The 27,707-nt window shown below is 56.3% G+C and overlaps 2 protein-coding genes across 8 annotated transcripts in view; one reads left to right on the forward strand and one right to left on the reverse strand.

Moving 5' to 3' along the window:
- Window positions 1-440: 440 nt before the first annotated feature.
- Window positions 441-8,813, forward strand: KCNC3 (potassium voltage-gated channel subfamily C member 3). Its single transcript, XM_032387964.1, has 4 exons — window positions 441-1,325; window positions 5,515-6,622; window positions 8,268-8,459; window positions 8,710-8,813. Exons 1-4 carry the CDS (start codon window positions 441-443, stop codon window positions 8,811-8,813), a joined length of 2,289 nt encoding a protein of 762 aa, XP_032243855.1.
- A 7,967-nt stretch (window positions 8,814-16,780) lies between these two features.
- The window catches only part of MYH14 (myosin heavy chain 14), a 90,641-nt gene continuing 79,714 nt past the window's right edge, over window positions 16,781-27,707 (reverse strand). For all 7 annotated transcript variants that reach the window (XM_032387957.1, XM_032387953.1, XM_032387955.1 and 4 more), the window contains 4 exons: window positions 22,204-22,412; window positions 19,430-19,538; window positions 17,672-17,844; window positions 16,781-17,564 (listed from right to left, as the gene is read on the reverse strand). In XM_032387957.1, the coding sequence (XP_032243848.1) occupies window positions 17,411-17,564; window positions 17,672-17,844; window positions 19,430-19,538; window positions 22,204-22,412 (645 nt within the window). In that variant the 3' untranslated portion in view covers window positions 16,781-17,410. The remainder of the gene's footprint in view (window positions 17,565-17,671; window positions 17,845-19,429; window positions 19,539-22,203; window positions 22,413-27,707) is intronic.

Below are 27,707 nucleotides of genomic sequence, written 5' to 3' on the forward strand. Positions count from 1 at the left end.
GACCGTCTCCCCCATGCCAGTCAGAAATCTTTAAATAGTTTGGACGTGTCCCTTTCCTCTGCTGCACCCGCTCCTTTTTTCAGTTCAATCAGATCTCATATCTAGTCCCACCTCCCCCGTTTTCCCGGTGCGGCCCAGCCCCGCAGCGTTAGTTGCCGGTCCCGCCCCCTTAACACCTCGCTCCGCCCGCCCCTTCTCTCGGAAAGATCCAATCGGTGTGCTTCACCTGCAGCCCCGCCCCGTCCAGCTAGGCTGTGCGGAGTCCCCGACCTTCTAGCGGCCTCAGCCCCGCCCTACCTCCCCCAGACCAATCCGTTCTGTTCCTCCCCTACCGCGGCCCCGCCCCCTCCACTAGTCGCCTCCTCCACCCAATCCTGTCTGCCTCTCCCCCTGCGGCCCCGCCCCCTACGCCCCGCCCCTCCCGCCCCGCCCCCCGACCAATGCTGAGCTCAGTCTGCGTCTCGTCCTTCCGCGGGCGCCAGGGGGCCAGCAAGCAGCAGCCGGCGCCACCGCCGCAGCCGCCCGAGTCCCCGCCGCCGCTGCCCCCGCCGCCGTCCCCGCCGCCGCTGCAGCAGCAGCAGTCTGCGCAGCCCGGCCCCGCCGCGTCCTCGGCGGGCCCCCCGGCACCTCGCGGGCCCGGGGGCCGGCGCGCCGAGCCATGCCCCGGGCTGCCGGCGGCGGCCATGGGGCGGCACGGCGGCGGCGGTGGCGACAGCGGCAAGATCGTGATCAACGTGGGCGGCGTGCGCCATGAGACGTACCGCTCGACGCTGCGCACCCTGCCGGGGACGCGGCTGGCCGGCCTGACGGAGCCCGAGGCGGCGGCGCGCTTCGACTACGATCCCGGCGCTGACGAGTTCTTCTTTGACCGGCACCCGGGAGTCTTCGCCTACGTGCTCAACTACTACCGCACAGGCAAGCTGCACTGTCCGGCCGACGTGTGCGGGCCGCTTTTCGAGGAGGAGCTCGGCTTCTGGGGCATCGACGAGACCGACGTGGAGGCCTGCTGCTGGATGACCTACCGGCAGCACCGCGACGCCGAAGAGGCGCTCGACTCCTTCGAGTCTCCGGACCCAGCGGGCGCAGCCAACGCCGCCAACGCCGCGGGCGCCCACGACGCGGGCCTGGACGACGAGGCGGGTGCGGGCGGCGGCGGCTTGGACGGCGCGGGCGGCGAGCTCAAGCGCCTCTGCTTCCAGGACGCGGGCGGCGGCGCCGGGGGGCCGCCAGGGGGCGCGGGCGGCGCGGGCGGCACGTGGTGGCGCCGCTGGCAGCCCCGTGTGTGGGCGCTCTTCGAGGACCCCTACTCGTCGCGGGCCGCCAGGGTGAGCGCGCTCTCGGAGCCCCCATCCCTCCACCGTTTCCTCCAGATCCCCGCCCCTCAGGAGTGCCCCATCCTAACCCTCAGAATCCCTTGGCCCGTCCCAGCCCCTCCTGGCCTTCCTGGTCTCTGGGCCTCCCAGGCTCTTCTAGAGAAGAAGCCTCTTTCTCCAACCCCGAGTCTCCTGTACTTTTCTGAACACACCCCCTCTCCCTGCCATCCCCAGATCCTCAGAAGACGCTTCCGCAACCTTCAGAATCCCCCAGATCCCTCCAAACCCCACCCGGCTTCCCTAGGCTACCCAACACTCTTAGAAACTTCTGCCCCGACTGTGAATCTCCTGGGCTTCTCTGAACAACCTCACTACCCCCATTCCTGGACTCCTCTGAGACCCTCAGAAGAACTTTCTCCAGTCCCGAGTCTTCTGAGCCCCTGTGAATCCTTTTCACCTCTCTTGGTTACCCCTCAGATCCCTAGAGAACCCCTCTGCAACCCTCAGCTTCTTGGACCATCCCCAGACCCTCAGAAGACCTCCCTTCTTAACCTCCAGCGTCCCAGACCCTGTGACCACTGTCCCCTCCTTTCCCTGCCCCCCTGCAGCTCCTCGGAAGCCCCCTCTCCAACCCTCAGTCCCTTGGGTTCTCCCAACACCTCCCTGATTCTTTCTCCCTATGCCTCTCTCCCTGCACCTCCCCCTCTCTCCAAGTTTGAGTCTTCTGGCTATTTTTGAACCCCACTTCTGCTCTTAAAGTCTTAGAAGACTCCGCCTCAATCTCAGAGCCTCCTGGACCCCTGTGAATCCCCAAACCACTTGCTCTGGCTAGCACACTTTCCCCCTCCCCCTACTGCAACACGGAGTCTTGGGGAGCCTTCCCTCCTGGGACCCTATCCAGTCCCCTCTGTGTCTCTGTGTTCACATAGCTTCCTGCATCTTCCACGCCAACTCCCATCCCAAGGACTTTCCCTATAAAGCTCCAGACTTCCCCCAAGCCTTTCACACTCCTCCTCAGTGTCTCCAGAAGAGTCTTGAGCCCCCATAATATGTCTTTCCTCTCCAGAAGCTCCCATATGCCTTCTTCTTCATCCACAGATTCTCCCAGCTTCTTCTCCCTTCCCACTCTTTATCTCTGGGATCCCCTATCCAGAGCCTCCCAGTCCTTTTCCAAGTCAATCAACTGACTTTTCCTCCTGTTCCAGAACTTTAATGAACCTCAATCTTTGGGACTCCTCCCCCCCACCCCCCATTTATCTGTCCCAAAACTTCCTTCCCAAAGTAGCTTCCAATTCTTTCCACTCTGCCTTGGTATCTTTCCACTGGCCCCTACCCCACCCTGCTCACTCCGTCTTTCCCAAGCTCCCCGCCCTCCCACCATCCAAACCTACCCCCAGAGTGAACCAGAGCGCACACACTCTAGCCTTATCTCCCTTGAAATGCCAGATTTTCCCCAAAGCTCCCTTCATCTTCCCCCCAAAACTTCCTTCAAACATCTCTAACTTCCTAGGTTAAATAGCTACCCTCCCCCTTTGTTCTCCCTTGAACCTCTTCCTCCTACTAACTTCCTCCCTGTGTTGAAAGAGAGGGGGACAGTTCAAAATGGGGGGATCAGAAAGGAGGAGAAAGAGGAACAACTCCGGGCCCCCCCCCAGCCTCCCGGGGACCCAAACACCCGGAGGAACCGGTCCGCCCCCCTCCCCCCACCGTGCCGTGTCCTGGGCCGGGAAGGACGCGGAGCCGCAGTGCCGCATTCGCGCCAGGGGAGGGAGCGAAGCGGGGGGGGGGGGAAGCCCAGAGGCACCGCATAAAGTTTGGTCCCAGGAAGCGCTGAGTTGGCGAGATTTGGGGCTGGGTGGGGGGAGGTGGGGAGGACGAGGTTCCGAAGGGACTTGACCCTAAATGCCCCCTCAGGCCTCTGAGTGGCCCCCTCCCCCATGGCCTGGGGCGCCCTTCTCTCGTAACCCCATTGAAGGGTGCTGAGGTGAGAAGAGAGGTTCGGGACAGTTACAGGGGAGGGGGGCTTGTCACTCACTTACTCCACAAATGGTTTTGAGTGTCGGCTTGCCAAGTACTTTCCAGCCTACAAGTGAGAGAGCTTGACAGAGTTGGAGTTGCCAGTGCAACGTGGAGAGTACGGCCCTACCTCATCCTCGCTCCCTTCCCCGTAATTTTTCCTTTCCTTCTTACAGGGACTCCTTGCCCTCCTGCCCCTTCTGCTTTTGAACCACCTCGGGGCAAGGGGTTAAACCGGTCCCGACGCTGTCCAGCCTCTACAGCTGTGCACTGCGACGGGTGTGCCCATCTTTCCTTCCTTGCCCTGGGAGGGAAGGAGTTAAACTGGCCCGCTGCCTCCCGAGGTGTAGCGGCGGCACTGCGGCTGCGCCCTCCTTGCTCTGCTCCGGCCCGGAAGGGGTTAAGACCGCTCTCAGCCGCGGCGGCTGCGCACTGCGGCGGGGGAGCTGGCCGCGGTGCTGGCCGCTGCGCGCCCCGCCCCCCGGCCCGGCCGGCCCGCCCCCACTGCGGTGCCGCAGCCTGCGCCGCGCACCCGGCTCGGAGGGGGCGGAGGAGCACCGGGCATGCGCTGTGCGGCGGCCTCCGGCCTCTTAAACCACTGCAGAGAAACGAGGAGGGGGACGGGGCAGAGAGGGCCAGCGCTGACCCCAGCCCACCCCAAGGTCCAGGGCCCTCTCTGCTCTGCGCTTCAGATTAAAGTTGAGCCTCCCCAAGCCCAGACCCCGCCCCCCAGGCCTGTGGAGGAAGGAGAGTGGCTGAGGGGCTGTGCAGGCCCCCAGCCCACCGCAAGGTCTGGGGTCCTGTCTGCAGTCGGACCCTGGGCCCCCGCTTTTCTCTGCATCCCTCATTAAAACTCAAGCTACCCAGGCCCTCCTTCCTCCTCTACCCAACTGACTAAAGCCCCCTCTTTGCCTTAACACCCATCTCCTTCCTGCAAGGCACTAACCCCACTCTTTTCTTCTCCTCTCTGCATATTTGATAAAGCCCACTGTCACCTCCAGGGGCCAGCTCTGTCTCCTTCCTTCTCTAAGATCTTGACTGCATCCCCCTCTGCTCCTCAAGGTTTTCTTCAAAATCCACACCATTGCGTGCAGGACTCTGGTCCTCCCCATCCTGAAATAACCCATGTGTGCCCCACCCCCTTCTCTGCACTTTTGGCTAAAGCCTCCTCACCTCTGTGGCCCTAGCTCCACCATCTCCCCTGACGCTTAGGCCCCCCACCCTCCCTTCCTCTCCAGAGCCTGAAACCCCAACCCTCCTTCCTTCTATCCTTTTCAATTTTTGCAGACTTCACCCTTCACTTCTTTTCCTATTTATGGCCCTAATACCCCTCTGTGGTTCCAGCCATTTACTGTCCTCTCTGGGTGAGGGTGACACCCAACTTTCTCCCTTCTCTGAGGCCAGACATTGGAACCAGGGTCCTTAAAACCCTGGCTCCTCTCTGAAGGCCTCGACCTTGCCCCCAACTAACTGATGCCCGCATACCCTAATAGGAGCTCAGACTTTCTTACTGAGTTCCAGACGCTGGGCCAAGCACTGTTTCTGAAGCCAAGACTTTTGTATACTCATATAATCCTCATAATAATCTGGTAAAAACAAAACAAAACAAAACAAAAAAACACTGAGGTGTGGAAAGCTTAATCTCCTTGCCCAAATTAGGCACAGGAAAAGCTGGATTCAAATCCAGGTTTTCTTAACCATCTCGGGGATTCCGCCTCCCCACCCACCTTCTCTTCTCCTTCCCTTGGCTCCAAGCCGAGCTCCAAAGCCTCTGATACACAGAGGGTGAGTGATCTTGGTCTCACCCCACCCCACCCCACCCCATCCCTCCCCCAGAATCCTTGGACCCTGCTGGGGAGTCCTGAGATGGGACACAGGGTATGGGGAAGTGGTCTGGGAGACAGAGTAAAGGACCAGAAGTCGCTGTTTCCATGAAAACAGTTGCCCATCTGTTTCCACTGCTGGAGCCAGCTCCTATCCCAAGCTGGGGAGAGCTGCCTCCTCCTTTCCCTCCCTTTTTTCAGCGTTAGAGGGGACAGCAGGATGCAGGCTGTGATGGAGGCATGGGGTTTCTCGGGGTTTGGGGGGCTGGGAAAAGGGGCCACTGGGAGGGTCTTGTGGATATGGCTGGTTGACCAGATGCCTGGGTCACCTTTTGCCCTCTCTCTCCTGCCCTGCCTCACAGTATGTAGCCTTCGCCTCCCTCTTCTTCATCCTCATCTCCATAACCACCTTCTGCCTGGAGACCCATGAAGGCTTCATCCATATCAGCAACAAGACGGTGACACAGGCCTCCCCGATCCCCGGGGCTCCACCAGAGAACATCACCAATGTGGAGGTGGAGACGGAGCCCTTCCTGACCTATGTGGAGGGCGTGTGTGTGGTCTGGTTCACCTTCGAGTTCCTCATGCGCATCACCTTCTGCCCCGACAAGGTGGAATTTCTCAAGAGCAGCCTCAACATCATCGACTGTGTGGCCATCTTGCCCTTCTATCTCGAGGTGGGACTCTCAGGCCTCAGCTCCAAGGCTGCTAAAGACGTGCTGGGCTTCCTGCGGGTTGTCCGCTTTGTCCGAATCCTTCGCATCTTCAAGCTCACGCGCCATTTTGTGGGGCTGCGCGTGCTGGGCCACACACTCCGTGCCAGCACCAACGAGTTCCTGCTGCTCATCATCTTCCTGGCGCTGGGCGTGCTCATCTTCGCCACCATGATCTACTACGCGGAGCGCATCGGCGCTGACCCCGATGACATCCTGGGCTCCAATCACACCTACTTCAAGAACATCCCCATCGGCTTCTGGTGGGCCGTGGTCACCATGACGACCCTGGGCTACGGAGACATGTACCCCAAGACGTGGTCGGGGATGCTGGTCGGGGCACTGTGTGCCCTGGCGGGGGTGCTCACCATCGCCATGCCCGTGCCCGTCATTGTCAACAACTTTGGCATGTACTATTCGCTGGCCATGGCCAAGCAGAAGCTGCCCAAGAAGAAGAACAAACATATCCCCCGCCCCCCGCAGCCCGGCTCTCCAAACTACTGCAAGCCCGACCCTCCCCCGCCCCCCCCGCACCACCCCCACCACGGCAGCGGTGGTATCAGCCCCCCGCCCCCCATCACCCCACCTTCCGTGGGGGTGACTGTGGCTGGGGCCTATCCACCGGGCCCCCACACGCACCCCGGGCTGCTCAGGGGGGGAGCGGGTGGGCTCGGGATCATGGGGCTGCCTCCTCTGCCAGCCCCTGGGGAGCCTTGCCCATTGGCTCAGGAGGAAGTCATTGAGATCAACCGAGCAGGTGAGAAGGGTGCATGAGGGGTGGGTGGGGGGAGTACAGGCAGAGACCCGTGGGAGGAGGCGGAGAGGTTTCGAGGGGGCAGGAGGTCACTGCTGAGGTTAAGAGAGACGGGGGGGTCACGACAGAGGGGAGAGGGAAGAGCGAAAGGCTATTGCTGAGGTCAGTGAAAAGGCACAGAAACAGATTCTGTGTGAGAGACAGTTTGGGGAGAGACAGATATTCCAGGGACAGCCAAGATATTCCGGGGGACCAGGGAGGCAGAGTAATCAGCCTCCGGCGAGGGGGAATCACAGGCCGGCCGGAAACCTGGCCAAGGGACAGCTGCAGTCTCTGAGTCTTCCAGCCATGACCCTGAGAAGAGCGTCTAAAAGCGACAGTCAGAAACCAAGCGATTGTCCCTGAGAGCGGGAGAGAGAGGACAGATGGAGGGAGCAGTGGGGGGGGGGGGGGTCAGTGGCAGAGAGTTCAGGTTCGACTGTGTGGCCATCTTGCCCTTCTATCTCGAGGTGGGACTCTCAGGCCCCAGCTCCAAGGCTGCTAAAGACGTGCTGGGCCTCCTGCGGGTTGTCCACTTTGTCCGAATCCTTCGCATCCCAAGAGAGGAGACAAGACTTAAAAACCCAGAGGCAGATAGAGGCCAGGAAGATAGGCCCAGAGGGTGACCGGCCACGTGACAGTGACTCGGGTCCCAGGGCCCCGTCTCTGGCTCTGAGAGCAGCCTGAGAGGGGTCTGAGAGACTCACAGAGAGGCTGCCGAGATAAAGAGGTGAAGCGAAGGAGATGAGGGAGAAGAAAGTTGACCGAGTGTTGCGCCCCCACCCCCACCCCCCGCCAGAGAGTCTGCGTCTCTGAGGCGGTGATTGGGGGCGGCAGTCCGGGGCAGGGAGAGGCTGGTGGGCCCCACCCCCGTGACTTAAGTAGGTCAAGAAAGGGAGCTGGGCGCCCAGCCCTCATCTTGCTCCCTCAGCCACTGACCCAGTTTCACACCAATTAAAAATAGCTTAAGTCAGAGCCTGGGGGACCCCCACCTCCCCCTCCCTCCTCTGTCACCTTCCCAACCCTTCCCCACTGTGCCCTTTCCAGCACCCAACACCTTCCCTAAACAACTCCCTCCCAACCCCCTAGATTCCCCAGCCATCCTTCCAAACCCATCCCAAGCCATGCACCCTACCAACCCAACACTGCACCCTAGTCCTGCCCTACTTAGTTCACTTCAACCAACTGCCCACCCAGCACTCTAACCCAGCCTCTTTCCCAGCACCCAGCTCGCTTCCCAACCACCCTCCAAGTGCCCAACACCCCACCCCAGTCCTGCCCTTCCCAGCACCCAACACCTGGCCCGACCACCGCTTCCTACCGCTCAACGCCCTCCCTCCACACCCACGCCTAACCACCCTTCCCTCTCCCTGTTGTCCTTCCCAGTACTCAACACCCTCCCCCAATGACCTGCTCCCTCAACCCACCAGGCACACGCCCTGACACCCTGCTTCCAATTGTGCACCCCTCCTGTCACCTCCTCGAGACCCCCTGCCCCTCAATCATCTACTTCCAGCACCCAACATTCTCCAACACCCTCCTTGCTAGTCTCACCCCCACCTTGAGTTCCCACACCTCCTTTGTGTCTCTGTTTGACCCCCTGGTGCAGATCCACGCCCCAACGGGGACCCTGCTGCAGCTGCGCTTGCCCACGAGGACTGCCCAGCCATCGACCAGCCCGCCATGTCCCCGGAAGACAAGAGCCCCATCACCCCCGGGAGCCGAGGACGCTATAGCCGGGACCGAGCCTGCTTCCTCCTCACCGACTATGCCCCTTCCCCTGATGGCTCCATCCGGAAAGGTGAGGTGCCCTCCACCGGCCCCCTGGGACCCTCCCTCTCTCTCTCTCCCTCCCTCAGGGGAGGGGGGAGAGGGAGATGGGGGAGGAGGTGCTGGACTTCCCTTCACCCATCCCCTGGCCCCAAATTCCCTTCCTCCCAGACCCCCCACCCCCAAATTTCCTCACCACTGACCCTTCACCTGTCTTTCTTCCTTCTCCCCCCCCCCCCCCCCCCCCCCCTGGACCCTCTGGCCTCTTCCCCCACCCCCAGCCATTGGTGCCCCCCCCCTCCCCCCCCCAGACTGGCGTAAGCCAGGTCCCCCAAGCTTCTTGCCCGACCTCAACGCCAACGCTGCAGCCTGGATATCCCCCTAGCGGACGAATCCCCTCCCCCCGGGGTAAGTAGCCCCCACCCTTTGATCCCCACCTCCCTCCTGACTAACCCCTCTGAGAACATGCAGCCCCCACTGACCGAGACTCCCATCCCCTCACTGAACAGCTCCATCCGATTAACCTGCAGCCACGACACTGACCCCACACCCACCTGCCCAGGACTTGCCCTGCCCCTCACTAACCCCCCAGAACTAACCCAGCCCTCCCCACCATGTGCCTGACCTCCCTTCCCTGCCCTCACGACTGACCCCCCATCCTCACCCCCCATCCACATCTTTCTCCCTGCCTCCCCCCGGGTGTTTTATTATTATTATTATTATTATTATTCAATTAAGAAAACAGGGTGCACACCCAGGACACTTCTGGGTGCACGCCGGGGTGAGGAAGACTCAGTCACTCACCCAGTGGCTTGTGAACTGGCCAGCGCTTACAGAGTACCCACACGTTCCTGGAGCGGTGCTAGGCACAGGGAATCAGCAGGGCAGAAGACCATCCCCCCACCCCCAGAGGAGCTCCCAGTTTGATGGGAGAGACAGACACCGACCTAGAAAGTCCCTATTTGAGGTGATCTCTGGAAGTGGAGGTAGCACGGGGATGCGCAGTATGAGGAACACTCGAAACTCCCCCGGGTAGGAGGGAAGTGACGGGGAAGGCTTCCTGAAGGAACTGATGTCTGGAGTTAGCCTGACCTCAAGTGAAGAAGTGATCCCATTAGAGGGTAGCGGCCAGAGGGACCAGCACAAGCAAAGCTGAGGACACTGGGGACTGGCAGGCAGACAGGCAGGAAAGCCAGGCTGGGCTGAAGGGCCAGGACCTTGTTTAGGGCCCCGGGGAGGGCAGGTCAGCTCCTGGGCTGTGTGCGGATGGATTGGAGGTCAGGAGGCTGGAGGTCACAGGCTGGGATGAAGGTCCAGGGGGAGGATGCCACCTGGGCCCAGCTCAGGGTTGTGCACAGGGATGGAGAGGAAGGGACAAGGTAGAGGGAGTCAGGGATCCGGGTGGGCTGGGGAGGGACAAGGCTGGGGGACTGGCAGTGAGGAGACGTCGGGGACAGAGTGGCGAGGTAGTAGATGAATCTTTCAGCAAACACAGTCTAGCATTTATCTCATGCCAGGAAGTGAACACATATTCTGCAATCTTCATAGCAACCCTAACTTAACACATAGAGCTTGCTTCCTCCATCCATCCATCCATCCATCCATCCATCCATCCATCCATCCATCGAGCAGCTAATTACTGAGGGCACAGTTCCAGGCACTGGAGATTTGGCAGCGCCCAAAGCAAGAATCTGCCATCACAGAGCGTACACGTTACAGCACGGGTTAACACACTTCAGCCCATGGGCCAGGTCTGCCAGCAAGCTGTTTTGTAAATAAAGCTTTATTGGAACACAGCCACTGTCGTGCTACAACAGTAGAGTGGAAGAGTTGCCACGGAGAACGTGTGGCCCGCAGAGCTGAAAATATTTAGGAATTAGCCCTTTGCAGGAAAAGTTTGCCACCTCCTGATCAGAGGAAGCAGAAAATCAAATAAACGAACAAGATGCCTACTCTGGCCACTTCAGATGAGGGGGTTCTGCAAAGGCCTTTTTGAGGAGGTAACACAGAAATCTGAACGGTAAAAAGGACCAGTGGGGCAGAAGGAACAGCAAGTGCAAAGTTCCAGGGGATACTGAGGTGGGATGAGCTTGGTTTGTCAAAGGAAGAGCAAGGAGGGAAGTGTGGCTGAAACTGAGTAGCTGAGGGGAGGGGGGTGTCAGACAGAGTATGGGGGGGAGGATCATGAGGGGTTTTGGTGAGAGGCTGGATTTGATCTTCAAAGTGACAGGAAGCTGCCTGATGGCACTTGACCTATCTATCACTTAATCCGTCAGCAACCATCTGTGGAACCTTCTTTAGAAATACAGAGATATAGCCCAAAGAGTCCCTGTCTGCAGCCTAGGAAGATGCTGTCGTGGGACTTGGGGAGCCTGCAGGGACACCCTTGTCTCAAGCCCCTTGTTTCACAGAAGTTCAGGGGGGCCATGAACAAACCCATCCACAGAGCAGACAGGGATGAGAACCCAGGCTTCCAGATTCCTAGTCCAGGAGGGACTGTGGCTCTTCTCATTCCATCCCTCCATCTGCCCCAATTCATCCTCCATTTTCATCTCATCCCCCCCTTCCCTGCTCCCACCTCATCCCTCCCCCTGCTTGCACCCAGTCCCCTTCCACCCTTTGTCCCCCCCCCCCAGGTCTAGGTGGGCCCCCAGAGAATTGAGGGGCAGAGGGAGTGTGGAGGATTTGGGAATGGAAGGGAGGGTGGAGTGGGGGTGGGTGGGTGGAGGTCTCCGCTGCTCTTGCCTCTGATGCCAAAATCCATTCATTGAACTCAAATAATGGCTGGAGCTGATGGGGCTGACTGAGTTCTCTGCCCCTGGGTCCTGGATCCCTCCCCATTCCTGCACTCCCAAGCTCCTCCCTTTCTCTCTGTCCTTCCTGGGTGACCCCCCCTTCCACTACTGTCCCCCCACTCCTTCTCCCAAGACCATTCCCCCTGGCCCGCCCCTTGCCCACCCCATGACCCTTCCCTTCTTCTTACACCAGCCTCCTGAGTCCAACACCTGACACCTGTACCCCCTTCTTCCCCAACCCTCCCCCCACCTCCCTTCCTTGGTCCTCCTTCCCACCCTCCCCACCCACCCCCAGCCACCCCGGAAGCTCCTTCCATATTTGATGTCTTTGGCCGCCCCCATTTCACTGCTCCCCTTCCCCCGGAAAACACCAGAGAGGAAGAAGAGATTCCGGCGTTTCTCCGTCCCCCCAACAGTGAGGCTGTGTTGGGGGGTTCCCCCTGACCACCCTCCCCCCACCGTGACTCTGTGTATTTCTGTCCCCAGCTCTTGTCACCGCCTGAGACCTCGCGAGACCCTCGGTCCCCCCCTGCCCCTTCCCCCCAGGTTAGCAATTGGGAATGGCTGGGAGGGGGTCTCCCCAAGATGCTGGGCTTCCAACCCCCACCCCCCAGGCCCCCTCTCCTCTGGTCAAGATGCCCTTATCCAGACAGACCTCTTGGCATCGCCGAGAGAAGCACTAGAACTTCCCCCAGACACTGGCAGAACTCAGATCTTCCCAAGCTTTCAAGAAACCACACACATACTCCCCAATCTTAGACCCCCTTTGGCTATCAAGACACTGTCGAACCTTCCCATCAGAAGGTTTCCGCCTCAAGACTTCATGACCCTTTAAAGATACCCCATTACAACCTTCAGGTGAGCCTTGCCCCTCTCAGACTGCTCTCTAGCCCCTCCGGGGGCACTGCCAGCTTTACCTCCTTGCCCCCCCTCACAGCCCCATCTCCTGCCTTGCCCCTTTCCCCACAACTAGGTCAGCCCCCACCTGAGCCCTCCCACCGGCTGCTCCCCCTACATGCATTCCACCGAGCTCCCTCCCCATGCCCGAGCTCCCTCCCCATGCCCGTGCTGCCCACCATCCGCCTTGCTGCCCCCCCACCTTTTTGCCTCAGATAAGGGGGCCAACGGGGGAGGGGGGGGGAGGTGGGGGGCGGGCTGCGGTTGGGTTGGGGTGAGGGAGGCTCGGTGGGCGGGCGCCACCCTGCCTCCTAACCCCGGGTCTCTCCCCCTTCCCCATGTCTGAACCTTTCTCCCTGATGCTGACTGACTGTCCAATTTGTTCACCTCTCTCTCTCCATCTCCTTGGTCCGCCTCTGTCCATCTCTCTGCCTCCGCCATCTGTCTTGTTATGTCTTGGTGTCTGACTGTCTCGTCTCTCATCCCCTCTGTCTCCCTCACCGTCTCTATCCCTGACCCTCTGCTTAACCTCTTTCTGTCTCTCTGCCTCTCTCTCTTTCTTTCTCCGTCTCTTATCCCTTCTGGCCGTTTCTCCCCTGCTTCCCTGTTGGACCCTTTCCCTGCACCCCCATCTCCATGCTTCCTCCCGTGTTTCTGACCCCCCCCCCCCCCCCCAGGTTACGAGAAATCCCGCAGCCTGAGCAGCATCGCGGGCCTGAGCGGGGTGTCCCTGCGCCTGGCGCCCCTTGCCACTCCCCCTGGCTCTCCCAGGGCCGCCCGCCGCGCTCCCCCAACCCTGCCCTCCATCCTCTAGCGCTCCCCTCCCCCCCGTGGGGGGACTCGGGGGTGACAGGGAAGAAGGTCAAAGGAGCTGGGGGTGGGGGGTGGGGGAAAGGGTTTTTTTTTTAAAAAATCAAAAAGTCATTAATAATATGCAACCGAGACGACGACGCCAGCAGACACCCCCGGACCCCTCACCCCTACCTGGGCCCCCAGGATGGAGGGGGAGGAGCCAAAGTCCAGCCCCCCCAACTCTCCACTCCCGCACCCCCAAATAAAGCCTTCTCAGGTCTCCATGAGCCATAGGACTTCCCGCTCCCATAAACTCCTGTAAATACGTCCAAATTATGCCAATTACATTTTGGGGCGCCTCTCCCCTACTCTGCATGCCTCTCTCAACCTGGACCCCGCCCCCAACTCCACCTCAGCAATAAGCCGCCAGGGGCTGCATGCCACGCGAATGAGGGAAGGGGCATTCTGGGAAGGGGGCGGGGACCTCAAGGGAGTCGGGCTGGCCTTTCAGCCACGGGAGGGTATCCTAGCCTCCTACCCTTCACCCCAGGAGGGCAACCCATCACATTGATGTAAAAAATATATATATTAGCAACAATGTGGGGGAAGGAGGAACAGTCACTCAAGCCCAAAAAACGAGCTGAGCTCAGATGGTAGAAGCAGAGGCACAGGGCTGTGCTGTGGACAGCTGCTCCCTCAGCCTTTAGGAGGATCCCTCTGGTGGATGTGACCCTTTCATCCCTCCCCAGGCCCCCCCCCCCCCCCAAGGGATCTGCTCGCCTCTATTCTTGCTGCATGGACTCAGACCTCCCATCTCATAATTTCTGGGATGATCTGGCCCTAGCACACAAAATTCCCCAACACCCCCTCCAGATTACCAGGACATGAGACCTGCACCCAGAATTCCTGAGACCAACCCTGGCACCCCGCATCCCCTAAATCCCCACAGGGTCCTGGGACTTAACCTCTGCATACAGATGCTGCCCCCAAGCCCCTCCCCACCCATTGCCTGGACTGCATCCCAGCACCTCAAACCTCCAAGACTTGACCCAGCCCTTCAGCTCACTTTCAGCCTTTGGGATGCTCCAAATCCTTCCCACACTTGGACATTTCTTGGACACCACCAAATCCTCAGGCCTGCCCTCCTCCAAATATCCCCAAATCTCTGACATCAGACATCCACCTCAGGTTCTCCTGATGCTAGAATTTCCAAGATAGGCTCAACCTGTCTGCAATGCCAGGGAACCAGACCTTCCCCCGGGCATCCCCTTTCTTATGCCTAGCCCTGCCTCTTCCAAGAGCCCCTCCCCTTAAATGGTGCCCCAAAGGGACCCTCTTAATGGACATCAATGTTTCCCAGAGGGTTATATTTGTACCCCTGGTGATGTGCTAAGGTTTTAGGCAGTACAAGGACACTTAATCTAAAAAGTTGTGTCCGTTATGGCATCTTGCACAGAAGCCGGTAAGTCCAGATACTGCTGCCTGGCCCAGACACCGTTTATTTAGGGCAGAGTGTTTCCACTTACAGCAGAGCCTGTGCCCCCGTCAAGGGACACGAACATCAGAAGCTTGGGAAACGACAAACCTACCGGGGCTGGGATCCCAGCCCACCCTTCCCCGGCATTCCTCGTCCTGCCATGCTCGCGGGTGGAAGATCATTTGTCATATCCCATCCTGGCTCAAGGATGCGCTACCTCCCCCAAGCCCAGAGACCGCACCGGTCCCAGAATCCTTAGAGGGGACCCCCCCCTTTTGGAGCTGGAGGCCCACGGAATTAGCAACCTCCCTCCCTCTGCTCCCACGGCCTCAGGAACCCCCCACCCACCCGAGGGTTGGGGGGTGTCACTGAGCACGATTCTTGATGCAACGATTCCTATGCAAGGGGCATTTTGAGTCCCCCCCCCTCCTTCCCTCGGACCCTAAACCCTGACGAATCAGGGGTGAGGGGTGGGGCAGGTTCTGGTGGGAGCGGGGTGGGGCGAGGCAAAGGGCTAGGGACTCCAGACACCAGGGTATGGGGATGGGGACTGATTATATTGCCAAAGGGTTTAACTTCTTTAAAAAAAAAAAAAAATAGCCCCCCGATTCCCCTGACCCTCACGGAAGCCGAACAGTGCGGGGAAAGGGGGTGAGGATTTTTCCGAAGGGTACAGACCTCTTCCCAACGTCTCCCCCTGCTCGCCAATCTGCCACACGTACCCAGCTTTTTAGTTCAGCTTTTAAAAATAATCACAATCATAACCCTTTACAGAACGTGACTCACGTCCTTCACCACCGACCCCATCCCCCAAGTCAACAGTGTGGGATTCGGGGAGGAAGAGAGAGAGCTAAAGGGACAACTTCCAAGTCCCGCTCCCCTTTTCTCCCCGGCCGCCAGGGTGCCTGCAACTACACGCATGCGCTGCATGACGCGCTCCCCACACGCATGTCGCGCCCCTCCTGCGCTCCGGGAACGCACGGACACGGGGCGGGGGGCGGGGCGATTGGGGAGGAACGAACGGCGGGGGTCTTCCTGAGTTCAGCGGCTCCTCCTCCCCATCACACACACAGCAATAAGATTCTCTCACTCAAATGTGGGCGGGGCGGGCCTGGCCTGTCGCAGTGGGAAGTGGGAGGAGTGGCGAGGGGGCGCTCTCAGGGATGGGGGCGGGTGTCCGGAGTCAGTGTGGGGAGGGGAGGTCTGCAAATCGTCCAACTCTGGTGCTAATGGCGGGTCTTCTCAGCCCACCCCCAGGGCAGGGAGGGAGGGGTCGGTATGGCCCCTCCCCCAAGTCTCCCCCACGCCCACCCTGGGTGCATGAACCGCCCAATGCAGAAGCTGCCGCATGTCACCTGCCCTCCCCAAAGAAAAAGTGTCATGCCCCCTTCCCACCCACCCTCTCACTTCCCACCAAAATAAAAGTTTCCTTTTCATTTAAAAGTTGCATCCTGTTTGCTGGGAAGGTCTCCGGATCTGGGCCGGGGTGGGAGTTTTGGGAGCAGAGGAGTTGGGTCTTCAAGAACAGGGGTCATATTAAAGTAGCAAGGGTGTGCGCTTTAGGGGGTCCAGACATCCCCTTGATGGCTGGCTCTCACCTTGTCACTTTTCTGAGGTTTGATTGGGGGGGGGGGGGAGAAGTGACTGCCTCAGTTTCCCTGATGGTAAAAATGGGGATCCACACCCCTAACTTGAAACTGTGAGGGCACCTGGTAATAGGAGCTCTGAGGTGAGGGTGACAACCCTAGGAGAGGAGTGGAGCTAGGTCTCCAGTAAGAGGTTAGGGGCCAAGGGTCACATGCTCCATATCGCCCACTCTGAAGCCAGACTGTGTGGGTTCAACTCCTTGGTAGCTGTGTGTTCTTGGGCAAGTCTCTCAACTCTCGGGCTTGTTTCTACCACTCTAACAGGGCAGGAGGGGGTGATCTATTCATTCAGCAAATATATGAATTCCAATTAAATTCCAGGCACTATTCTAGGTGCTGGAAAGCAATGGAATCCCTACCTCTAGGGGTTGTGTTGAAGGTTGAGACGAGCGTCCCACGTTTAGCCCATGTTCAGTTAAACAAAGGATCACTACTCAACAGGTGGCTCAACAGTCACTCTGTCACTGTTTTGCAAAGACTTGAGGGTCAGCCAGAGTGCAGCATCCCTTCTGCCACTTACGGGGAGGCTTGGAGCAAGGGACAGCACAGCTCAGTCTGTTTCCCCATCTGTATAATGGAGGGAATACCTGGGAAGGAGGCTGAAATGAGTTTTTCCACATTAAATGCCGGTACCCCGGAGGCTCCCAACACTGGTCAGCTGTGATTCGAACCAGCAGACTGCCCCACCTGCTGCCCCTTCAGAGATCCCTGCGCAGGAACACACTACAGCCCCATGGAGGTCCAGTTGGGGTTGGAGTTTATTTCTGCGAGAGCCTGGACGCTGGGAGGATATGGGGCCTCCTCCAGCCCCCGCAGGAAAATCCAACCGAATTGTGATCACACAAGAGCAACCAGAAAGGAGGGCAGAGGGGGGGGGGCGGGGAGGTGGGGAGAGAGGGGTCCCCTTATCCCGCCCCTCTGCAAGGGTCAAAGGCTGGTGGAGACCTGGGGCTCAGGCTGTTGTCGATCAGAAGTTCAGGGGTCAGGGGCTAAGTGGAGAGAGGAAGAGAGGGAGTGGGGGAAGGGAATGGGAACCCTAGCTTCGCAGGGCAGGGGAGCCATGCTCCCTTGCTAATAAAGATCATTAATAATTAAGGATAGAGGGGAGCCCTTCGGGACCACAGCTTGCCAACTACACCTCGATCTCCTTCCCAGCGAGAGCCCCAATCCTCGTCTCCCTGCTCGTCTGCTCCTCTGTGTGTAGGAGTTCACAGGAGGTCTCAGCGCCCCCGCCCCCCCACCATGGGGTTGGTAAGTGCTGCAGTGCCAGAGGGTGGCACCATTTCCAAAGTGCAAGAAGCCGGAGGGAGGGTTCCTGGGACTGGAGCATCGAGGGGCCAGGGAGGGAGGGGCCATGGCTGGAGACAGGGTGGGGTCACTGGGGCTGGGACACCGGGGGCCCATCAGGCTCCTGGGGTGGCGGCCCAGCCCCAGGCTCCGCCTCCTCGGCCTCCTCTTCCGAGACCACGCCCTCCTCCAGTCGGAAGACCTGGCGCACCGTGCGGGTGGTGAAGGTGAGGGGGCCGCGTCTGCAGGGAGAAGGGAAAACCAAGAGATAGAGGTTAAAGGAGGGCGGCAGAGAGAGCTGGGGGGCGGCGCCTATGGAGCGACGGTGCGCATGCGCAGCTGGCCGTACCGGAGCCGGTTCCTCAGCGTGTTCAACTCGCGGTTCATGGACTCCGAGGCCTCTGTGACATCTTCCAGCTCGTGCTGCAGCCTCCGGCGGACTGACTGAGCCCGGGACGCCTCCTCCTCAGCTTCTTCCAGCTGCCGCTTCAGCTGCTTCACCCGAAGGTTGCCCTTCTCCAGCTTGGTGGGAGCAGAGGGCTGGGTTGAGTCTCCAGGTGACGTCCTCACCCACTCCCTTGGCCCCCAGAGCCCCATCCCTCCTGCCCCACACCCCACACCCTGTGCCTTGCCTTCTGTTCATGCTTTGTTCTAGATCCTCTTGCCAGCCTCCATCCCAGCTTCAAATGTGAGGCTGTCCCCCACTTGGTCTTTCTATGCCCAGAGCTGACCCCATCTCTCCTCTGCTCAAAGCCCTCCCATGGCTCCCTAGTGGCGCTGGGACAAGGTCCCAGCCCCTCAGTCCGGCGTTCCAGGCCCTGCAGGGTCTTCTTCCCATAAACCCATTGGCCAGACCATCTTCATCAAGACCCTCCCCAAACCCTGCCATCTCTGTCTCCAGGGAGGGGACACGTGTGATCTGCCTCCCACCAACCCCTCTGGCCTCATTTCTTATCACTCAAACTCCCTTCCCCATTCTTCTCTCCAGCCACACTGCTCTGCTTTTTGCTCTAAACTCACCAGACTTATTTCCACACCCCAGGGCCTTTGCACCTGCTGCTCCCGCTGCCTGGCTCTTTCTCTCCCCTCAGTTCTCAATTCATATGACACCTCCTTAGAGCGGTCTTCCTGACACCACTCCCCCACCCCCAATCTAGGGAGTATTCCCTAATCCTCCACATCTTCTCTCTTCATTCTCCTGTTCCTTCATAGCCCCTGTCACAATCTGTCCTCATCTTTCCTTGTTTATAGGTATCTTCCTTTTCCTATGCTACAAATGTGAGCTCTGTGAACGGGGGAACCTTCTCTGTCTTGTTCACAGCCATATCTCCAATGCCAAATATAGTACTGGGTGCCCGATAATTGTGGAATGCAGGGTGAATAAGCCGCAGCTGAGCTTTTAAGGGCACGGTGACTCTGTCTATAGTTAGAGAGACCTGGGATCTGATGCAGGCTCTGTCTCTATTAACCGTGTGACTTTGGTACAAACTGTGTCCCCTTTTAAAGTTTCCCGTTTTCCCACCTGTGCATTGGGGCAGGTGAAAGAATGCAGACACGTTTTTGTTTTTAAACCACATGGTACAGTACTTGGGGGCACAGTTGCTGCTCAATAAATAATTAAGAGCACAGACTCTGCCTCCAGAGTCCTGGGGTTTGAACCCAGACTCCATCTCTTATGAGCTAAGTAATTTGAACAAGTTACTTCACCTTTCTGTGCCTCATCTTTCTCACCTGAATAAGAGGGAAAAGGATAGTACCTGCCTTACAGGGTTCTGATAAGAACTAAATGTACTACACGTTATGTCTTTCACACAGTGCCTGGCACATAGAAGGCATTTTGTAAACATTACATGTTATGATTTTAGCCCCGGCCTAGCCTCTGGGGAGGGTTTTTCTTCCTTCTCCTTAGCTGTCTCAGCTCCCCACCAGGACCTGTCCTAGATTCCACAATCTACAGATCACAAAGTCACTGATTCCAGCTCTCTGCTGATGTACCAAGCCCCAGGATGGTGGCCGCACGTGGCCTCTCGCGATGGGAACTCACGGCCTACAAAGATAGCATGGAGACCATCCCCCACAGTGCTCCCCAGAGACGTTGGCTGCTCACCTGGTCCCGGAGCTGGTCAGCCACCCTCCGCTCCTCCTCCACCTGGAGCACCACCTCCTTAAGGCGCTTCTCGGCTCTGCGCACCAGCTTGCCGGAGAGGATGCGCTCCCTGGAGAGGGGTGTGAAGGAGACAATCAGGAGAGGTGCTTACGTGGGGTTCTGTCCCCTCAGCCTTGTCCAGTGGCTGCTGTCCTGTTTTCAGAGTGGCCTCTTCCCTCTTTCCCACCCCCAAGTGGCTCCCATAGTCTACTCAGGTCAGACATGGCTCCCAGGCTCCCGACTCCAGGGCATCTAGTCCTTGACTTGTATCAAGATGCCTGATGTTCCTGAAAGTGTCTCCATGTCTGTACCAGTTCTCCATACCCCACTGTGTGCCCCCAGTCCTCCTCTCAGGGAACTGACTCACTGACCACCAGTCCCCAGGTCAGATATGGGGCATTATCCTCGCCCAGCCTGTCCCATTGCCCCCTGAACTCTGTCCTGTCCCCTCCTCTCTGTCCTCCAGCCTGAGCCCCCAGCTCAAGCCTGTGCTCTCCCACCTGACCTGGCCTGTCCCTTCCCTCTCAACTCCCTTCTCCACTGTCCCTACATGTGTGTGGGACACTCTGGAAGCCCAGAGCTCCCCCCTCAGCCACGCTGGCTCCTTCTCCCCTCTCACACACATACCCTTTCTCTGGACAAGCTCATCTGCACCCCAGGTCTCCACACCCATCAGCAGCCTGCTAAATCTGCTAAATCTGTCTCCTGAGCTCCAGCCTGGATGGGCCCCCAGCGTCGGCCAACCACGAGACCCCGCACACGCCTCACATTCCCCGCCTGGCTCAGCACCTTCTCCCCAACCTGCTCCTCCTCCCCTGTGCTCCCCCTAGATCTGCAGGTCAGACACTGAAGCCATCCTCACCTCCTGTCCCCTCAAAGCCTTTCCCTCCCCTCTCCCAAATTTCCCCATCCGTGGTCCCGGCTCATCTGCCCTCTCCTGCAAGGACCATCACACCCGGGGTGAAGTCCATGTGAAGGGGCCCCTAGCGATGGGCAGTGCTCGGCAGCCTCAGGTGTGCTGAGAGGCAGGCACGGGCTGGGGGAAGTGGGAGGGCTTGAGCCGTGGAAAGGGATGTGGTGGGGGAGGCTCCTTCAGCTACAGATCCCCTGGCCACTCCTTGCTCCCAGGGTGACTTTGAGCAGGTCATGAATACCTTCTGAGCCTCAGTTTCTCCATCTGTATAACGGTGGAGGAGGAGCTCAGACTGGTGTATCCATCCACCTCTGGAAGGTCTCCCCAGAGACCCCAAACTACATCTCCCATGAACCCCTGGGCCCCTGGCCAGGCCCTGGGATGAGAATACCTTCTTTCATGACCATCTGGGGCTGGTTCCCATTGCCTGTCCCTGAGACCTCTCATGCTCATCATGCTCCCCAGTGAACTCAACTTGTTTCCCCAATATTCCCGCAGTCACCAGGACTTAAGCCCTAACACTGTCCTCTTCCCCCATACCCACAACAGCCTATCAGCCCCCAGCTCCATCCCTCCTGCCCCTCTTTTTCATCCCCTCACACCCCAGCCCCAGCTTAGGCCTCATCTCCTGCCACCTGGACCAGCACCAAGCCTCTTCCCTGGCCTCCCAGCTCCCAGTCTCTGTCCTCTAGTCTGCTCCCAACTTGACCCCCAGGGAGACTTTCTACAGCCAGCACTGGTCCTGCCCCTCCCCAGCTCACAGCCCCCAATGGTTTCCCAACTTCCCAGGACAGAGTTCCTCAGCCTGGCATTCAAGGCTCTCACCTCCCCATCTCTCTCCTGAGTCACAGGCTCCCAGGACCAGTCACCCTCCTCCAAATGCCCTGATGTCTCCCGCATGTGTCCCCAAGGCTGCTGCTCTGCCTGGGACAGAAATGGCCTCAATTCTCACCTCTTCCTGTATCCACAGCCTTTGCAATAGGATTTTGCAGCTTCTCGCACCAAGAGACAGAATCTATTTCACCATTCCTTTAGATCTGAGCTGGCCACACGACTTGCTTTAGTGACAGGAGGATGCAGCAGAAGTGACATTGTACCAGTTCCAAGTCTAGGCCCCAAGAAGCCTTTAACACTTTCCCTCACTCTTGGAACCTGGACTCTGCCATGTGAACAATCCTGGGCCAGTCTGGAGCAGAGACTAGTTAGCCTCAGTGTCCCAGGCAAGACCTTAAGCAAATGAGAGCCCAGCCAAGATCAGCAAATCCATCTAACTGACTCGGCTATGGATGCATGAATGAAGCCCCCACGCTCAGATCAGCAGAACCTATCAGCCAGCCAAGGACTCATGAATAATAAGAAATGGTTGTTGTTTTAAGCCACTAAAGTTTAGGCTTGTTTGTTATGCAGCTAGAGCTAACTGCTACATTACTGTTTGGAGATTTATTTATTTTAGAGAGAGACTGTGTGGGAGCAGGGAGGAGCAGAGGGAGAGGGATTAGCAGACTCCATGCTGAGTATGGAGCCTGACATGGGGCTCGATTCCATAACTCTGAGATCATGACCCAAGCCAAAGCCAAGAGTCAGATGCTCAACCGACTGAGCCACCCAGGCGCCCCTACGTTACTGTTTAAATCATATTCTTAGTGGGAGTGCAGTTACTTGCAGCCCAAAGCATCCTAAATAATAGAGGAAATCAGCAATCATTAATATTATGATGCCTTTTGGATGTTTCTAAACCAGGTGCTTGTAACACAGCTCCCCTTCATCTCCCTGACCAGAATGTGGGGATCACCCTCCAGCTGTGCCCTCCTCTAACACCCACCTGCTCTCCTGCTCCAGCTGCTCCTCAGCCTGGGCCAGCTTAGACTCAAGGGCGGCGATGATCATCTTCTGGCGGGCCCGGGCCCCAGCGTCCTCCTCACCTAGGCGCCCCCGGAGCTCTTGTATCTGCCGCTCAAGCTGCTGTCGCCCACTCTCTGCCTTGGCCGAGAAACTTCGCTCAGCTGACAGCTCTGCAGTCAGTGATTCCACCTGTAGCAGTGGGAAAAGCAGAACCATCATGGGGAAGTCTCAGAGGGAAGACGGTAGGTAAATTCAGGCACCTCCCACAATTGAGTTGACAATGGTTAAGTGCAGAGCACAGAGCCTGGTACATACTAAATAATAAATGTCAACATGTATTTTTCCTGATTGGCTTAGCAGCCAACAGCAGCGCCAGCCCCGGGTTTTAACCTTTTCAATAGCTTTCTGCTATTTTAATAAGTCCACAAGACTATCACAAACTAAATGCTATAAATTCTACCTCTGTGAATGAGTCCATTCGAAGGGTTATCACACTTCTGTTTGCACTGGGATCATCTGGGGAGCTTGTGAAAAAGATGCAGACCGCAGGGTCCTACCCCCCAGAAATTCTGCTTCCAGCTGATCTGGGGTGGGGGTGGGTGGGTCCATGATTCCGTATTTTCAACAAGCACCTCAGGTGGTTCTGATATGGGTGACGTGCGGGATCATTTTAAGAAATGCCAGCTCAACAACAGTAACTACTACACTGAGAATGTGTAAACACACCTCTAATAATAGTTCCTGTTTATTTATTCAGCTCGTACTCCGAGTGAGGTCCTGCGCCGGGGCTAAGGAAGTGAGTCAGATCCAGTCTGATTCATACTTTATTACACTGTGTCCTCACAGGAACACATCGGCATGGTGATTAGCATATGCTTTTTTTTTTTAACTTTTTATTGGAAAACGAAACTGTAATGCAGGAAGTCAGAAACTGATCAAGTCTATGACGTCAGGAGTTAACAAAAGGCAAACACCACTGTCACTCCCACCCAGGTGAAGAAATAGAATGTTGCCATTCCAGAAGGCCCTGCATGTCACCACCCTAATATCAACCCCTACCTTCCCCACAAAACAGCACACCACCCTGACTTTCACGGTAATCACTTCTTTGCTCCTCTTTCAAGTTTTATCACTCAAAGATGAAGGCCTAGATCCTATAATTGAATCTTGCCCATTTGAAAACTTTTGTGTATGTTTCTTTAAAAAAAAAAAAAAACCCTATGAATACACTTTATTTATTTTTTTAAGTAGGCTCCATGCCTGGTGTTGAGCTTGAATTCACAACCCTGATCAAGACCTGAGCTGAGCTCAAGAGTCAGACGCTTACCTGGCTGAGCCACCCAGGAGCTCCTAAGTTGCCATTGTTTTAAAGCTACCTGGTTTGGGGTACTTTGTCATGGCTGCCCTAGGAAACTAATGTAGTGACTAATGAGTATTGAAAGAAAATCACTGTGAACTCATGGATTTAAACAGATTGGACAGATTTAAAGCAGTTGTGATTATTATTCTTGTAGAAGCTCCAATTGCTCCATTTGGGGCCAACAGGAGCCTCTCCTGGTTGATGTCTAGGTGTTTTTTAACATAAGTAGGCCAGCTCCTGGGGCGCCTGGTGGCTCAGTTGGTTAAACGTCTGCCTTCGGCTCAGGTCATGATCCCAGAGTCCTGGATCGAGTCCTGCATCAGGCTCCCTGCTCAGCAGGGAGCCTACTTCTCCCTCTTACTCCGCTGCTCCCCCTGCTTGTGCTCTCTCTCTTTCTCAAATAAATAAATAAAATCTATAAAAAAAAAAAAAAAATGCATGCTAGCTTCCTTGATAACTGGTATGTTGTGGACTCAATGCTTGTGTCCCCCCAAAATTCCTATGTTGAAGCCTTAAGCCCCAATGTGGTGGGATCTTGTGACAGGGACTTTGGGAGGCGATTAGGGTTAGATGAGGCCATAAGGGTGGGACCCCCATGATGGCATCAGCGCCTTTATAAGGAGCTTCAAGAGAAAGCACTCTCTCGGGGCGCCTGGGTGGCTCAGTCGTTAAGCGTCTGCCTTCGGCTCAGGTCATGATCCCAGGGTCCTGGGATCGAGCCCCGCATCGGGCTCCCTGCTCTGCGGGAAGCCTGCTTCTCCCTCTCCCACTCCCTCTGCTTGTGTTCCCTTTCTCTCTGTCAAATAAATAAATAAAATCTTTAAAAAAAAAAGAAAAAGAGAGAAAGCACTCTCTCCCTGCGCATGCGCCCACATGGTGGCTGCTTCCAAGTCACGAGAGAGGCCTCAGAATAAAATCTACCTCACTGGCACCTTGATCTTGGACTCCCAGCCTCCAGAACTGTGAGAAATAAATGTCTGTCGTGTGAGGCACCCGCCATCCACCCCCCCACCCGCAGCCGATTCGGCAGCCTGAGCAGACCAAGGCATGGTATGACCAGACACTCCAGGCTCCTCTTGTTCATTTCCTGTTTCAGATCTGGAATCAGCCGTTTGTAAAGAAGTTGCAGTTTCTTTTAGCGGAACATGGCATTTCTGGACCACAAACTTGGGTACCAGGGATGCTCATGGCTACTGGACTGGCTATTGTTCTCAGGCCTTCTGGACAGATAGGATGGCTCTCTACAAAATACCTCACAAGTTCATGTGAACACGTGCAAGTCCAATTCAGAACCACAGGGTTTTGCTTGGTTTTAATTTAGCCTCTCCTCATGACACATCTACATTTAGGTGCTTACATGCTTACAGGCTCGGACGGCAACAGAATGTGGATGTGCCATCTTTACTCATTTACTTTATCCCACGTTACACACGTGATGGTCTCAGAAACACACCGCAAATACTGTCACCACCAATATAATTACTCAATCTAGTAATACTTTTTTTTTTTTTTTTACATATTTGCCCATTCTCTTAATTTAAAAATAGTTGCACTACACACAACTGAGCAGACAGCTTGTACCTTTTTTACTCCTTTTCAGCCCTCACTGAGTCTTAGAACAATGAGCAAACCTCACGCTCGTTACGCCCTCACGCTGGTGTCTCTCTAATGATTCCGATCGATCATCTGAACCTGGTTCTCTGGGGTGGTGGCTCTCAGAGGCAGCGTGCCTCAGAACCTGGAAGACTTGTTAAAGCAGATTACTGGGCCCCACCTCTGGCATTCCTCACTCACTTGGGTTTGGCTGAGGCCCTCGAACTTCCATTTCCAGCAAGTTCTCAGGTGATGCTGATGCTGCCGGCCTTGGGGTCACTTTGAGAACCACTGGTCTCGTAGATTCCTCAGGAATCACTTGTGGGAACGCGGCCCCTGAGCTCCTGCATGCTGGCACCTCGTCTCTGTCCTTTAAACTTGGAAGGAAGTTTTGCTGGGTGCAAAACCCATGGCTCATATCTTTCTCTGAGAATCTTAACTATATCCTTCCATTTTCTTGCAGCATGAAATCTTGCTCTCAAAAATCTGATGACAATCTAATTTTCTTTTCCTTGCAGATCATGTGCTCATTTTTCCCTAGATGAATAAGGATACCCACCCCCCTTATTTGTTCCATAGTTTCACTAGCATCTGTCTTGGTATCAGTTTTTTTTAAAGATTTTATTTATGTATTTGAAAGAGAGAGTGAGTGAGAGAGAAAGAGAAGAAGGGACAGAGGGAGAGGAAGAAGCAGAGTCCCTATTGAGCAGGGAGCCTGATGTGGGGCCTGATCCCAGGACTCCAGGATCATGACCTGAGCCAAAGGCAGATGCTTAACTGACTGAGCCACCCAGGTGCCCGTTGGTATTTTTTTTGTTTGATTTTTGTTTTTTTTTCTTTCTTGTGGTTTTTTTGTTGTTGTTCGTTTGTTTTTAAAGATTTTATTTATGTGTCAGAGAGAGAGAGAGAGAGCCACAAGCAGGGGGAACGGCAGGCAGAGGGAGAAGCGGGCTCCCAGCTGAGCAAGAAGCCTGATGAGGGACTCAATCCCAGGACCCTGGGATCATCACCTGAGCCGAAGGCAGCCGCTTAACCAACTGAACCACCCAGATGTCCCAATTGGTGTAAGTTTTGATAGGTCAATATCCTTGGGTACACAGTGTGCTCTTCCAGTATGTAGCTTCCAACTGTATTATTTCAGGAAAGTTCTTGCATTATGCTCTCAGGTTATTTGCTCTGTCCTCCTGCCTGGGTCTTCTTCTTTGGGGACTCCCATTACTGTATGTTGAATCCTCTTAGCCAGTCTTCAATATTTGCTATTTTCTTGTAAATCCTTTTTTGTGTCTTTTTAAGTTTCATTTTGATTTTTAAAAAGAGTTACTTTAGAGAGAGAGAGAGAGAGAAGGTGGGACGGGCAGAGGGAGAGGGAGTCCCAAGGAGACTCCGCGACGAGTGCAGAGCCTAAGGTGGGGCTTCATCCTAGGACCCTGGGATCATGACCTGAGCCGAAGTCAGACGCTTAACCAACTGAGCCACCCAGGTGCTCTGCCCCCATTTTGATTTTTTTTAAAGACTTATTTATTTTACTTTAGAGACAGAGCACATGTGTGTGCACATACATGAGCAGGGGGGAGGGGCAGAGGGAGAGAAGCAGACTCCCTGCCGAGTACAGACCCAACTCAGGGGCTCGATCCCAGGAGCCCGAGATCATGACCTGAGCTGAAACCTAGAGTCAGATGCCTCACTGACTGAGCCACCCAGGCACACCGCCCCACCCCCATTTTGATTTTTAAAGACATTCTCCTTTTCACTAACAGCCAAGGACGCAGGTTCGGTTAAGTCCCATCATTCCGTGTATGGCTGTAGGATCCTGTGCTCCCTTCACTAGGGCAGGTAGGCTTATTTACCTCACTTCTAATGAGCACCCGGCACTGTTTTAGGTTCTGGAGATAGAGTAGTGATCACAGTTAAGACAGAGGCTCTACTGGTGCAGCCACTCTGGAAAACAGTATGGAGGTTCCTCAAAAAGTTGAAAATAGAGCTACCATATGATCCAGCAATTGCACTCCTGGGTATTTACCCCAAAGATACAAAAGTAGGGACCTGAAAGGCTACGTGCACCCCGATGTTTATAGCAGCAATGTCCACAATAGCCAAACTGTGGAAAGAGCCAAGATGTCCATCGACAGATGAATGGATAAAGAAGATGTGGTATATATATATACAATGGAATATTATGCAGCCATCAAAAGGAATGAGATCTTGCCATTTGCAACGACGTGGATGGAACTGGAGGGTATTATGCTGAGCGAAATAAGTCAAACAGAGAAAGACATGTATCATATGACCTCACTGATATGAGGAATTCTTAATCTCAGGAAACAAACTGAGGGTTGCTGGAGTGGGGGGTGGGGTGGGAGGGATGGGGTGACTGGGTGATGGACACTGGGGAGGGTATGTGTTCTGGTAAGCGCTGTGAATTGTGCAAGACTGTTGAATCTCAGATCTGTACCTCTGAAACAAATAATGCAATATATGTTAAGAAAGAAAAAAAGAAGAAGAAGAATGTAGCAGGAGGGGAAGAATGAAGG

The sequence above is a fragment of the Phoca vitulina genome, unplaced genomic scaffold (genome assembly GCF_004348235.1).
Source record: "Phoca vitulina isolate PV1807 unplaced genomic scaffold, GSC_HSeal_1.0 scaffold52, whole genome shotgun sequence".
Lineage (NCBI taxonomy): Eukaryota > Metazoa > Chordata > Mammalia > Carnivora > Phocidae > Phoca > Phoca vitulina.

Excerpts from the sequence above, each read along its gene's own strand:
- KCNC3 (XM_032387964.1), top strand. The coding sequence starts at position 441 with ATGCTGAGCTCAGTCTGCGTCTCGTCCTTCCGCGGGCGCCAGGGGGCC. Across the intron at positions 1,326-5,514 it reads ACTCGTCGCGGGCCGCCAGG|TATGTAGCCTTCGCCTCCCT; the intron begins GTGAGCGCGCTC and ends CCTGCCTCACAG. Across the intron at positions 6,623-8,267 it reads CATTGAGATCAACCGAGCAG|ATCCACGCCCCAACGGGGAC; the intron begins GTGAGAAGGGTG and ends CCCCTGGTGCAG.